The sequence below is a fragment of the Salvelinus alpinus genome, chromosome 26 (assembly GCF_045679555.1).
Source record: "Salvelinus alpinus chromosome 26, SLU_Salpinus.1, whole genome shotgun sequence".
NCBI classification, from domain to species: Eukaryota; Metazoa; Chordata; class Actinopteri; order Salmoniformes; family Salmonidae; genus Salvelinus; species Salvelinus alpinus.
Window position 1 is genome coordinate 42,254,487 of NC_092111.1, and position 15,000 is coordinate 42,269,486.

The following is a 15,000-nucleotide window of genomic DNA, read 5'->3' on the forward strand; positions in this document are numbered from 1 at the left end:
GCTGAAAACTAAAGTCTGGAGAGGGAGATGGTGCATTTACTTTTCTGGTGCAGGAAGCGAGTGATGAGTTTAGAGAATGTGTTTTGTGGATAGGTAATGAGGCATGATAGAGAGAGTAAAGAGAGGAGAGAGAGAGAGAGAGAGAGAGAGAGAGAGAGAGAGAGAGAGAGAGAGAGAGAGAGAGAGAGAGAGAGAGAGAGAGAGAGAGAGAGAGAGAGAGAGAGAGAGAGAGAGAGAGAGAGAGAGAGAGAGAGAGAGAGAGAGAGAGAGAGAGAGAGAGAGAGAGAGAGAGAGAGAGATAATATGGTTACAATGAAGGAATGGTGGAGTTGTGACAGCTGAACAAAGACAGGAGATGTGACACAACCAGGATCATACTAGGAGAGTTGACGTCCTTCAGACAGGAGACACGACCAGGACCATATTAGGAGAGTTGACGTCCTTCAGACAGGAGACACGACCAGGATCATACCAGGAGAGTTGACGTCCTTCAGACAGGAGACACGACCAGGATCATACTAGGAGAGTTGACGTCCTTCAGACAGGAGACACGACCAGGATCATACTAGGAGAGTTGACGTCCTTCAGACAGGAGACACGACCAGGATCATACTAGGAGAATTGACGTCCTTCAGAATGGCAAGAGGAAAAGGGACACATTCTGTCATTTCTTTCATCTTCTGGACTCTGTTGTCCTCGGCGTACTCTTTAATTTTGCTGTTGTACAGTCTTTTAACTTTGCTTCTCTCTCTCCTTCTCTCTTCCCCTCTCCTTCCTTCCCCTTCTCTCTCTCTCTCTCTCTCTCTTTCTTTCTCTTCACCCCTCCCCTTTTATCCTACTCCTCTCTCTCTCCTCTCTCTCTCTCCTCTCTCTCTCTCCTCTCTCTCTCCTCACTCTCTCTCTCTCCACCAGGTATAAGCACGTGGAACGCTTGGCGGCAGAGGAGTTTGAGAGGGACCGCGTGCCCAGGTCACGCCCTGACCTGAGTTTGACCTTTAGCCCAGTGGAAGCCTGTGCCCCCACCTCGTCCCGCAGCACCACCCCCTCCTCCCTGGCGTCTCAGGATGAGGAACAGGACCCAGGGGAACCAGGGGAACCAGACACAGAACCTGATCTAGAACCGGAGGAGACCGAGACCCCTGTTACACCATACACACCCTCGGTGACTGGTAAGGGAACCAAGGAGAGGAGAATGTAGTGTGTGTGTGTGTGTGTGTGTGTGTGTGTGTGTGTGTGTGTGTGTGTGTGTGTGTGTGTGTGTGTGTGTGTGTGTGTGTGTGTGTGTGTGTGTGTGTGTGTGTGTGTGTGTGTGTGTGTGTGTGTGTGTGTGAGAGAGAGACTCTCTCAGAGGAGAACGCAGTATGTATCTCAGCGTGTCTGAATGTCTTCTCAGTGTGTTTGAATGTCTTATCAGTGTGTCTGAATGTCTTATCAGTGTGTCTGAATGTCTTCTCAGTATGTTTGAATGTCTTATCAGTGTGTCTGAATGTCTTCTCAGTATGTTTGAATGTCTTATCAGTGTGTCTGAATGTCTTCTCAGTGTGTCTGAATGTCTTCTCAGTATGTTTGAATGTCTTCTCAGTGTGTCTGAATGTCTTCTCAGCGTGTCTGAATGTCTTCTCAGTGTGTCTGAATGTCTTCTCAGTGTGTTTGAATGTCTTCTCAGTGTGTCTGAATGTCTTCTCAGCGTGTCTGAATGTCTTCTCAGTGTGTTTGAATGTCTTCTCAGTGTGTCTGAATGTCTTCTCAGCGTGTCTGAATGTCTTCTCAGTGTTTCTGAATGTCTTCTCAGTGTGTCTGAATGTCTTCTCAGTGTGTCTGAATGTCTTCTCAGTGTGTTTGAATGTCTTTTCAGCGTGTTTGAATGTCTTCTCAGTGTGTTTATGTCTTCTCAGTATGTTTGAATGTCTTCTCAGTATGTTTGAATGTCTTCTCAGCGTTTCTGAATGTCTTCTCAGCGTGTCTGAATGTCTTCTCAGTGTGTCTGAATGTCTTCTCAGTGTGTTTGAATGTCTTTTCAGCGTGTTTGAATGTCTTCTCAGTGTGTTTATGTCTTCTCAGTATGTTTGAATGTCTTCTCAGTATGTTTGAATGTCTTCTCAGCGTTTCTGAATGTCTTCTCAGCGTGTCTGAATGTCTTCTCAGTGTGTCTGAGAGAGAGAGAGAGGGACAATAAGAGCGAGAGAGAGAGAGAGGAAGTGGGTGCTAAGGTCAGATGGTTGTTGCCCTTTTTGAAAGTGTGATGGAGGGGAAGCTTGTTTTCTCTCTGAGTGAGGCCCCCGGTCTCCAGACATGAACACAAGTACTGTGTCTTTAATAGACCAGTGTGTAAAGGGCCCCACTCAGAAATACTGTTATTGCAGCCTTGGGTTGGCTACATCACTGTATGTACTGTTGTGTGTGTATGTGTGTGTGTGTGTGTGTGTGTGTGTGTGTGTGTGTGTGTGTGTGTGTGTGTGTGTGTGTGTGTGTGTGTGTGTGTGTGTGTGTGTGTGTGTGTGTGTGTGTGTGTGTGTGTGTGTGTGTGTGTGTGTGTGTGTGTGTGTGTGTGTGTGTGTGTGTGTGTGTGCGAGCGTGCGTGCGTGCGAGAAAGAGAGAGAGAAAAAATTTGTGTTTTTGTGTTAACTTGCATTTCTAACCTGTAGTTCTCTCCTCTCTGCTGTGGAACAGATCTACTGAAGGCAGAGGACTTCACTGCCTGTCTAGAAGAGAAGGAGGCAGAAGAGGAGGAAGAGGAAAGAGAAGAGCAGGAAACAGAGGAAGTAAAGGAAGAAACAAAAGCAGGGACGGAGGGAGAAGAAGAGGAGGTGCGAGAGGAGGAAGAGGTTTTAACATCGCCGGAGAAGGAAGAGGAGAGGGAGGACGGGGAGGAGGACAGTGGGATTCTGAGCGACAAGGAACGACAGAATGAAGAAGTGAACGAGAAAGACAACTGCTCGGCCTCCAGTATCTCCTCTGCCAGCAGTACCCTGGAGAGAGAGGAGAGGGGGAGCAATGAGAACGGTGAGAGTGAAAGAGAGAGAGGGGGAGAGAGAGAGAGAGAGAGAGAGAGAGAGAGAGAGAGGAGAGGGGGAGCAATGAGAACGGTGAGAGAGAGAGAGACAGAGAGAGAGAGAGGGGGGGGGCAGAGAGAGAGAGAGAAAGAAAGAGAGAGAGAGAAAGACAGAGAGAGAGAGAGAGAGAGAGAGAGAGAGAGAGAGAGAGAGAGAGAGAGAGAGAGAGAGAGAGAGAGAGAGAGAGAGAAAGAGAGAGAAAGAGAGCGAAAGAGAGCGAAAGAGAGCGAGAGAGACAGAGACAGAGACAGAGACAGAGACAGAGGATCCGATTAATCACTTCAATATTATACTCCATTCAGAATCCATTGCCAATCACTGAGACGTAGTCACACTATTTAATATCAAATTTGAATGTCAGTAATGTCACATACGTCACCTACAGTATATATCACTCCTGTTGTTTCCCGTCTCTCCTACAGCACCTACAGTATATATCACTCCTGTTGTATCCCGTCTCTCCTACAGCAGCTACAGTATATATCACTCCTGTTGTTTCCTGTCTCTCCTACAGCACCTACAGTATATATCACTCCTGTTGTTTCCTGTCTCTCCTACAGCACCTACAGTATATATCACTCCTGTCGTTTCCCGTCTCTCCTACAGCACCTACAGTATATATCACTCCTGTTGTTTCCCATCTCCCCTACAGCACCTACAGTATATATCACTCCTGTTGTTTCCCGTCTCTCCTACAGCACCTACAGTATATATCACTCCTGTTGTTTCCTGTCTCTCCTACAGCACCTACAGTATATATCACTCCTGTCGTTTCCCATCTCCCCTACAGCACCTACAGTATATATCACTCCTGTTGTTTCCTGTCTCTCCTACAGCACCTACAGTATATATCACTCCTGTTGTTTCCTGTCTCTCCTACAGCACCTACAGTATATATCACTCCTGTTGTTTCCCGTCTCTCCGTGCAGGTCCGTGGACCCAGAGTGTTAAGGAGGTGGATGTGAATGAACAGTGCAGCAAAATCCTCAACAGCAAACGCTTCATGCTAGACATGCTCTACTCCCAGAACAAGGAGCCCTGCGAGGAGGACGAGGAAGAGGATGAGGAGGAGAGGGTGAAGGAAAAAGGAGTCGGGGGAAAGGCCAACCAGGAAGCCGTCCGACCGTCTGACGAGGGAGAGGAGAGCACCCGGAAAACCGACCTCCCGGAAAAAAAGGAATCTCACTCGAACGTCAGAGTGTTCGCTGAACGTTTCGGCGATCTAGTAAAGGGACTGGGCTCGCCTCCCACCCCGCTCAATAGCCCCTCTCACGAGGCCGCCGTTGTAGAACAAGAGAAGCCCCGTCCACTTCCCCTTAAGAAGGAGTCAGATACCATCTGGGACCAGCTCCTGGCCAGTCCCAGGGAGCTGCGCATCGGAGACATCGACTTCACCGACCTGAAAGAGGAAGACGATAAAAACATTCTGGATGCCGGTCTGATGGAGGGTTCAGACTCCCTGTGTCCCCCTCCTCCCCCACCCCCTAACCCTTACCTCCCGTACTGCCCCCCACCTCTGTTGGGCTGTCCGCCACCACCCCCAATGCCAGGGATGAGAAGCATGCCACCTCCGCCCCCATTCTGCTCCGTGGCCCCCGCTCCTCCAACTCCTTCAGAACCGGTCCAGAAGAGTAGGAAGACGATCAGGTTGTTCTGGAGTGAGGTCAGTATTTCTACTCGACTGTTTTACAGAGACCAGTGGCCTAAAAGGGGTTCAACATGGAGCTATTTGTAGAAACATCAACAAATAAAAAGTTCACTTTTATTTTCAATCCACTTTTATTTGGGGTTCAAGTTTAAACTGAGTGGACAAAACATTATGAACACCTGCTCTTTACACTGAGTGGAAAAAACATTATGAGCACCTGCTCTTTACACTGAGTGGACAAAACATTATGAACACCTGCTCTTTACACTGAGTGGACAATACATTATGAACACCTGCTCTTTACACTGAGTGTACAAAACATTATGAACACCTGCTCTTTACAATGAGTGGACAAAACATTATGAACACCTGCTCTTTACACTGAGTGGACAAAACATTATGAACACCTGCTCTTTACACTGAGTATACAAAACAGCATTAGAGTCAACATGGGCCAGCATCCCTGTGGACTGCTTTAGACACCTTGTGGAGTCCATGCCCCGAGGAATTGAGGCTGTGAGTCCATTTCCCGACTAATTGAGACTGTAGAGTCCATTCCCCGACGAATTGAGGCTGTAGAGTCCATGCCTCGACGAACTGAGTCTGTAGAGTCCATGCCCCAACAAACTGAGGCTGTAGAGTCCATGCCCCGAGGAACTGAGTCTGTAGAGTCCATGCCCCGACGAACTGAGTCTGTAGAGTCCATTTCCCGAGGAACTGAGTCTGTAGAGTCCATTTCCCGAGGAACTGAGTCTGTAGAGTCCATTTCCCGAGGAACTGAGTCTGTAGAGTCCATTTCCCGAGGAACTGAGTCTGTAGAGTCCATGCCCCGAGGAACTGAGTCTGTAGAGTCCATTTCCCGAGGAACTGAGTCTGTAGAGTCCATTTCCCGAGGAACTGAGTCTGTAGAGTCCATTTCCCGAGGAACTGAGTCTGTAGAGTCCATTTCCCGAGGAACTGAGTCTGTAGAGTCCATTTCCCGAGGAACTGAGTCTGTAGAGTCCATTTCCCGAGGAACTGAGTCTGTAGAGTCCATTTCCCGAGGAACTGAGTCTGTAGAGTCCATGCCCCGAGGAACTGAGTCTGTTCTGAGGGTGTAACTCAATATTAGGGAGGTGTTTCCAATGTTTGCAGTGTAAATCATAATAAAATAAATCACCTTTCATGATTAAATCCATTGATTTAATTGGCTGTGATCTAATGTAGAACCTGTGGTTTGTTCTCTTCGGGGTTAAATTTATACAGCGGGATTGAATGGAGACTTGACCTGAAAAAGGTCATGCAACCAAAACACCTTCTTGTATCTGTGTTTTAATCATTTATAGTTAGCAAAATGATGCTTTGCTGCCAACACCTGATAAATGTTCCTTTACCGAACACTATCCAATCAAATATCCATTAATCTAGTGGTTGTGTTCCAGGTCATTAATATTTTGGTTGAGGTTGTGTTCCAGGTCATTAATCTATTGTTCGTGGTTGTGTTCCAGGTCATTAATCTATTGGTTTTGGTTGTGTTCCAGGTCATTAATCTATTGGTTTTGGTTGTGTTCCAGGTCATTAATCTATTGGTTTTGGTTGTGTTCCAGGTCATTAATCTATTGGTTTTGGTTGTGTTCCAGGTCATTAATCTATTGGTTTTGGTTGTGTTCCAGGTCATTAATCTAGTGGTTGTGTTCCAGGTCATTAATCTAGTGGTTGTGTTCCAGGTCATTAATATAGTGGTTGTGTTCCAGATCATTAATCTAGTGGTTGTGTTCCAGGTCATTAAGCTAGTGGTTGTGTTCCAGGTCATTAATATAGTGGTTGTGTTCCAGGTCATTAATCTAGTGGTTGTGTTCCAGGTCATTAATCTAGTGGTTGTGGTTGTGTTCCAGGTCATTAATATAGTGGTTGTGGTTGTGTTCCAGGTCATTAATCTAGTGGTTGTGTTCCAGGTCATTAATCTAGTGGTTGTGTTCCAGGTCATTAATCTAGTGGTTGTGTTCCAGGTCATTAATCTAGTGGTAGTGGTTGTGTTCCAGGTCATTAATATAGTGGTTGTGTTCCAGGTCATTAATCTAGTGGTTGTGTTCCAGGTCATTCATCTAGTGGTTGTGTTCCAGGTCATTAATCTAGTGGTTGTGGTTGTGTTCCAGGTCATTAATATAGTGGTTGTGGTTGTGTTCCAGGTCATTAATCTAGTGGTTGTGTTCCAGGTCATTAATCTAGTGGTTGTGTTCCAGGTCATTAATCTAGTGGTTGTGTTCCAGGTCATTAATCTAGTGGTAGTGGTTGTGTTCCAGGTCATTAATATAGTGGTTGTGTTCCAGGTCATTAATCTAGTGGTTGTGTTCCAGGTCATTAATCTAGTGGTTGTGTTCCAGGTCATTAATATAGTGGTAGTGGTTGTGTTCCAGGTCATTAATATAGTGGTTGTGTTCCAGGTCATTAATATAGTGGTAGTGTTCCAGGTCATTAATCTAGTGGTTGTGTTCCAGGTCATTAATCTAGTGGTTGTGTTGCAGGTCATTAATCTAGTGGTTGTGTTCCAGGTCATTAATCTAGTGGTAGTGGTTGTGTTCCAGGTCATTAATCTAGTGGTTGTGTTCCAGGTCATTAATCTAGTGGTTGTGGTTGTGTTCCAGGTCATTAATCTAGTGGTTGTGTTCCAGGTCATTAATCTAGTGGTTGTGGTTGTGTTCCAGGTCATTAATATAGTGGTTGTGGTTGTGTTCCAGGTCATTAATCTAGTGGTTGTGTTCCAGGTCATTAATATAGTGGTTGTGGTTGTGTTCCAGGTCATTAATCTAGTGGTTGTGTTCCAGGTCATTAATATAGTGGTTGTGTTCCAGGTCATTAATATAGTGGTTGTGTTCCAGGTCATTAATATAGTGGTTGTGGTTGTGTTCCAGGTCATTAATCTAGTGGTTGTGTTCCAGGTCATTAATCTAGTGGTTGTGTTCCAGGTCATTAATCTAGTGGTTGTGTTCCAGGTCATTAATCTAGTGGTTGTGTTCCAGGTCATTAATCTAGTGGTTGTGTTCCAGGTCATTAATCTAGTGGTTGTGGTTGTGTTCCAGGTCATTAATCTAGTGGTTGTGTTCCAGGTCATTAATCTAGTGGTTGTGTTGCAGGTGCGTCCGTCAGACTACCAGTACATTAGCAGCAGGAGCAGTGGAGACTCTCTGTGGTTCAAACTGGAGCCGGTCAAGATAGACACGGCCAAACTAGAGCACCTCTTCCAGACCAAGTCCAAGGAGATACCCGTCACCAAGGTAACCACACACACGGACGCACACATTGTCCAATAATTTTTTTTAAAATATACAACCTAACAAATATGTTAGACATCAAAACATCAAGACTGAACCGATCACAGCCAAGGTAAATGAGAATCCAACTATCCCTTTAAGGCCTTTGTCTACGTGTGTAGACAGATCCCCGTGGAAGGCTCCTTAAGACCCCTAACTTCCTGTAATAGGTAAGGTCTGGATAGGAGATGCTGGGGGCTGAACGTTTACACTCTGGCACTTTGAACTATAGACGCCTCTCAAAACCACAACTGTTATTAAATCTGCTACCATTCAAATCACCTGTGGTGAAGGCTGGTGGCCCGCACACACACACACACACACACACACTAAACACACAAAAACAAGCACACACACACACACACACACACACACAGTCTGGTGGGGGTTCACTCCTGTTAGGAAAAGGGGGTCAGTCGGAGAACCTGGTTGGAGAGCACTGTGGTATCAAACACTTCACTTGTATGTCTGTCAGGTGGATTGTTGTTGGAAATGTCTCTCACTTCACCTGAAACATCTCCTCTTGTGATGTAGTCAGGGTCTCATGAAGGTAAATGGGCACAAACCCGCCGTCGCTGGACCAGACAGGACTGGCTAAAAGTGCTCTTCACTGATGAGTCGCGGTTCTGACTCACCAGGGGTGATGGTCGGATTCGCGTTTATCGTCAAAGGAATGAGCGTTACACCGAGGCCTGTACTCTGGAGCGGGATCGATTTGGAGGTGGAGGGTCCGTCATGGTCTGGGGCGGTGTGTCACAGCATCATCGGACTGAGCTTCTTGTCATTGCAGGCAATCTCAACGCTGTGCGTTACAGGGAAGACATCCTCCTCCCTCATGTGGTACCCTTCCCGCAGGCTCATCCTGACATGACCCTCCAGCATGACAATGCCACCAGCCATACTGCTCGTTCTGTGCGTGATTTCCTGCAAGACAGGAATGTCAGTGTTCTGCCATGGCCAGCAAAGAGCCCGGATCTCAATCCCATTGAGCACGTCTGGGACCTGTTGGATCAGAGGGTGAGAGCTAGGGCAATTCCCCCCAGAAATGTCCGGGAACTTGCAGGTGCCTTGGTGAAAGAGTGGGGTAACATCTCACAGCAAGAACTGGCTAATCTGGTGCAGTCCGTGAGGAGGAGATGCACTGCAGTACTTAATGCAGCTGGTGGCCACACCAGATACTGACTGTTACTTTGGATTTTGACCCCCCCCCTTTGTTCAGGGACACATTATTCCATTTCAGTTAGTCACATGTCTGTGGAACTTGTTCAGTTTATATCTCAGTTGTTGAATCTTATTATGTTCATACAAATATTTACACAACTGTTAAGTTTGCTGAAAATAAACACAGTTGACAGTGAGAGGACGTTTCTTTTTTTTGCTGAGTTTATATACAGTATATACTGTATATATATCTTCTCACTTTGAGTGAATAATATTGTGAAATTGTGAAAATTATAATAATTCCCTTTTATTGTAAGAGCTGTTTGAAAAGACGCCACCAGACGGTAAATTAGTTATTACACCAGCAAGGAAAAATGGTGTCTTAAACTTTTAAGTTGAATGTTTCTTAAACTTACAGAAGGCTGAACAAATGTCTCCCAAACTAAATATTAGTTTTGATATCAGTTTGGCAGGGGTCTTTACGTCAACATGATATCAGTTTGGCAGGGGTCTTTACTGATCAACATGATATACTAGTTCTGGCAGGGGTCTTCTACGTCAACATGATATCCATGTTTGGCAGCGGAGTCTTTACGTTCAACAATGATCTTACCAGGCTGTTATAACTGATGGTTAATGATTAGGCTGTTATAACCGTTGATTAATGACTAGGCTGCTATAACTGGTAGATGTGATTAGTCTATTAGAACTGCCGATTAATGACCAGGCTGTTATGACCATTGATTAATGACAAAGCCGTTATAACTGTATGTGACCTAAACTGATATAGACTCTGGTTAATGACCAGGCTGTTATAACTGTTGGTTAATGACCAGGCTGTTATAACTGTTGGTTAATGACCAGGCTGTTATAACTGTTGGATGTGACCAGGCTGTTATAACTGTTGGTTAATGACCAGGCTGTTATAACTGTTGGTTGATGACCAGGCTGTTATAACTGTTGGTTAATGACCAGGCTGTTATAACTGTTGGATGTGACCAGGCTGTTATAACTGTTGGTTAATGACCAGGCTGTTATAACTGTTGGTTAATGACCAGGCTGTTATAACTGTTGGATGTGACCAGGCTGTTATAACTGTTGGTTAATGACCAGGCTGTTATAACTGTTGGATGTGACCAGGCTGTTATAACTGTTGGATGTGACCAGGCTGTTATAACTGTTGGATGATGACCAGGCTGTTATAACTGTATACCGACTTCTGCTAATAAGCACTAATGGTTTGCATGTAGCCTATAAGAGTGGGGAGTAGGAGTGAGGTCATGTACACACACACAACACTGTCATTTTTAGGAACATGTACACGCACACACTCCTACTCTTTCCCTTCCATACCGACCCCCCTGCATCACCACAGCTGTAGTCAATTTCAGAGTGAGTGCTGATCCCTAAATCCTTACCAGGCTGTAAACAAGTCCACACAGAGAGAGTAGAGAGGAGAGAGGAGAGAGGAGAGAGGAGAGAGAGAGAGAGAGAGAGAGAGAGAGAGGGAGAGGGAGAGAGAGAGAGAGAGAGAGAGAGAGAGAGAGAGAGAGAGAGAGAGAGAGAGAGAGAATTCACAAAATGGGAAAAACACCAAATTGAGACTCTCCATGCAGAATTCTGCAAATATTTCCTCAGTGTACAACATAAAACACCAAATAATGCACACAGAGCAGAATTAGGCCGATACCTGCTAATTGTCAAAATCCAGAAAAGAGACGTTAAATTCTACAACCAACTAAAAGGAAGCAATTCCCAAACCTTCCATAACAAAGCCATCACCTACAGAGAGATGAACCTGGAGAAGAGTCCCCTGAGCAAGCTGGTCCTGGGGCTCTGGTCACAAACACACCCCACAGAGCCCCAGGACAGCAACACAATTAGACCCAACCAAATCATGAAAAACAAAAAGATAATTACTTGACACATTGGAAAGAATTAACAAAAAAAACTGAGCAAACTAGAATGCTATTTGGCCCTAAACAGAGAGTACACAGTGGCAGAATACGACTTTGACTATGAAGGTCCCATGGTGTTTATACTTGCGTACTATTGTTTGTACAGATGAACGTGGTACCTTCAGGCGTATGGAAATTGCTCCCAAGAATGAATCAGACTTGTGGAGGTCTGCAAAAAAAATTCTGAGGCTGATTTCTTTTGATTAAAATTTTTGTCAATTAGCCTATCAGAAGCTTCTAAAGCCATGACATCAATTTCTGGAATTTTCCAAGCTGTTTAAAGGCACAGTCAACTTAGTGTGTGTAAACTTCTGACCCACTGGAATTGTGATACAGTGAATTATAAATGAAATAATCTGTCTGTAAACTTGTGTCTTACTTGTGTCATGCACAAAGTAGATGTCCTAACCGACTTGCCGAAACAATAGTTTGTTAACAAGAATTTTGTGGAGTGGTTGAAAAACAAGTTTTAATGACTCCAACCTAAGTGTATGTTAACTTCCGACTTCAACTGTATATGTTGAAGAGGGTGGGGCTCGTGCTGCATCCCTGTCTCACCCCACGGCCTCGAGGAAAGAAATATGTGTGTTTATTGCCAATTTTAGCTGCACACTTGTTGTTTGTGTTCAATGATTTAATAATCTTCCCCCAAAACACCGCTTTCTATAAATATGTATAGCAGACCCTCATGTCAAATTGAGTCGCAAGCGTTTTTTTTTTAAATCCACAAAGCATGAGAAGACTTTGCTTTTGGTTTGTTTGTCAATTAGGGTGTGCAGGGTGAATACGTGGTCTGTTGTACGGTATTTTCGTAAGAAGCCAAGTTGACATTTGTTCAGATTCCACAGTAATTAATACGGTAATAATTGGTCTTCTGTGGATTGAGGTGGTCAGTCCTTATATTTTCGGAAGATGCCAGAGATGAGGATAATATTGAAAAGTTTAAGAACAGCTCTCTCTCTCTCTTCGCCCCCCCCCCCCAGCCTGGTAAGGATTTAGGGATCAGCACTCACTCTGAAATTGACTACAGCCGTGGTGAAGCAGGGGGGTGTAGAGAGAGAGAGAGGTCATGAGTGCATTAACTTTTCCAGAACAAAAAATATTGATTTTGAGTTAGATAAACTAATAGACTTTTTCACAAGAACCTATAAAGAATTCTGCTCTCTACAACATACCCCTTCACTTCAAAATCAAAACAACAAAAATACAACCTGGGTTTTTGGACAACATTACCAGGAAGGGTTCTTACCACCAAGCTATACTTAAAGCCAAGAAGTAAAAGGCGTTACAATATTCTCTCGATATTTAACTTTATAAAGACTGAATGATTAGTGAAGACTAAAGAGCTATCAAGCTTTCTCGGACTTGACCGACGTCCCAGCTGCAACATTCATTTACACTGAGGGATGAGGTGTGAAAGCCCTTGAGTCAAACAATGGCAACCAGTGATTCAGAACATTCCACACCCACAAATTCAGAGGCCTCTAAGGCACCCTACTCCATGGCTTCCTTACACCCCTGCTGCTGCTTCCTTACACCCCTGCTACTGCTTCCTTACACCCCTGCTGCTGCTTCCTTACACCCCTGCTGCTGCTTCCTTACACCCCTGCTGCTGCTTCCTTACACCCCTGCTGCTGCTTCCTTACACCCCTGCTGCTGCTTCCTTACACCCTGCTGCTGCTTCCTTACACCCCTGCTGCTGCTTCCTTGCACCCCTGCTGCTGCTTCCTTACACCCCTGCTGCTGCTTCCTTACACCCCTGCTGCTGCTTCCTTACACCCCTGCTACTGCTTCCTTACACCCTGCTGCTGCTTCCTTACACCCCTGCTGCTGCTTCCTTTTCACCCCTGATGCTGCTTCCTTACACCCCTGCTGCTGCTTCCTTACACCCTGCTGCTGCTTCCTTACACCCCTGCTGCTGCTTCCTTACACCCCTGCTGCTGCTTCCTTACACCCCTGCTGCTGCTTCCTTACACCCCTGCTGCTGCTTCCTTACACCCCTGCTACTGCTTCCTTACACCCCTGCTGCTGCTTCCTTACACCCCTGCTGCTGCTTCCTTACACCCCTGTTGCTGCTTCCTTACATCCCTGCTGCTTCCTTACCCCCCTGCTGCTTCCTTACCCCCCTGCTGCTTCCTTACACCCCTGCTGCTGCTTCCTTACACCCCTGCTGCTTCCTTACACCCCTGCTGCTTCCTTACCTCCCTGCTGCTTCCTTACCCCCCTGCTGCTTCCTTACACCCCTGCTGCTGCTTCCTTACCCCCCTGCTGCTGCTTCCTTACCCCCCCTGCTGCTTCCTTACCCCCCTGCTGCTTCCTTACACCCCCCCTGCCGCTTCCTTACACCCCTGCTACTGCTTCCATACCCCCCTGCTGCTGCTTCCTTACACCCCTGCTGCTGCTTCCTTACCCCCCTGCTGCTGCTTCCTTACACCCCTGCTGCTGCTTCCTTACACCTCTGCTGCTTCCTTACACCCCTGCTGCTGCTTCCTTACACCCCTGCTGCTGCTTCCTTACCCCCCTGCTGCTGCTTCCTTACCCCCCTGCTGCTGCTTCCTTACACCCCCCCTGCTGCTTCCTTACACCCCTGCTGCTGCTTCCTTACACCCATGCTGCTGCTTCCTTACCCCCCTGCTGCTGCTTCCTTACACCCCTGCTGCTTCCTTACACCCCTGCTGCTGCTTCCTTACACCCCTGCTGCTTCCTTACACCCCTGCTGCTTCCTTACACCCCTGCTGCTGCTTCCTTACCCCCTGCTGCTTCCTTACACCCCTGCTGCTTCCTTACCCCCCTGCTGCTTCCTTACCCCCCTGCTGCTTCCTTACACCCTGCTGCTGCTTCCTTACCCCCCTGCTGCTGCTTCCTTACACCCCTGCTGCTTCCTTACCCCCCTGCTGCTTCCTTACCCCCCTGCTGATTCCTTACACCCCTGCTGATTCCTTACACCCCTGCTGCTTCCTTACACCCCTGCTGCTTCCTTACACCCCTGCTGCTTCCTCACATCCCTGCTGCTTCCTTACACCCCTGCTGATTCCTTACACCCCTGCTGATTCCTTACACCCCTGCTGCTTCCTTACACCCCTGTGCAGAGCCTATCATAGTACAGTTCCCCACACTGCATGAAATAGTACAAACAGAAGCTCCTCAGGGACAATCCAGAGACACTATTAAAGACTACCAGAACCCACTGAGTTACGGGAAAACATACAAACCCTTCTTCCCAAAAAGGCCTGTGGTGTTGATGGTATATTAAACAAAATGATAAAATATACAGACCACAAATTCAAATGGGATATACTTAAATGCTTTAACATCATCCTTAGCGTTGGCATCTCCCCCAAAAATATGGAAACTAAGGTCTGATCACACCAAAATACAAAAATTTGAGACAGATTTGACCCCAATAATTACAGTGGAATCTGCATCAATTAAAAATCCACAACTTCAGACTCCTACATTTCCTCAGTGAAATGAATGTCCTGAGCAAATGTCAAATTGGCGTCTTACCAAAATATCGCATGACAGACCACGTATACACCCTACACACCCGTATTGACAAACAAACAAAACAAAAGCAAAGTCTTCTCATTCTTTGTTGATTTCCAAATAGCTGTTGACACGAGGGTCTGCTATACAAATTGATGGAAAGTGGTGTTGGGTGGAAAATATACGATATTATACGATCAATGTACACAAGAACAAGTGTGCAGGTGAAGGCTCTAGAACAGTCTACAACACCCGGCCTCACCCTACTGGACTCTGAACTCAAATGTCTACTGTTTGTTGATGATCTGGTGTTTCTGTCACCAACCAAGGAGGGCCTACAGCAGCACCTAGATCTTCTGCACAGATTCTGCCAGACCTGGACCCTGATAGACCTGGGCCCTGCC

The 15,000-nt window shown here is 46.2% G+C and overlaps 1 protein-coding gene across 4 annotated transcripts in view; it reads left to right on the forward strand.

Annotated features, from left to right (window-relative positions):
• LOC139555332 (FH1/FH2 domain-containing protein 3-like) overlaps nt 1-15,000 on the forward strand; it is a 179,471-nt gene that overhangs the window by 141,935 nt on the left and 22,536 nt on the right. For all 4 annotated transcript variants that reach the window (XR_011670983.1, XM_071369046.1, XM_071369047.1 and 1 more), the window contains 4 exons: nt 913-1,169; nt 2,671-3,003; nt 3,983-4,716; nt 7,815-7,955. Coding sequence is in view for 3 of the 4 variants with exons in the window: in XM_071369046.1 (XP_071225147.1) it covers nt 913-1,169; nt 2,671-3,003; nt 3,983-4,716; nt 7,815-7,955 (1,465 nt within the window). In the remaining variant the exon portion in view is untranslated. The remainder of the gene's footprint in view (nt 1-912; nt 1,170-2,670; nt 3,004-3,982; nt 4,717-7,814; nt 7,956-15,000) is intronic.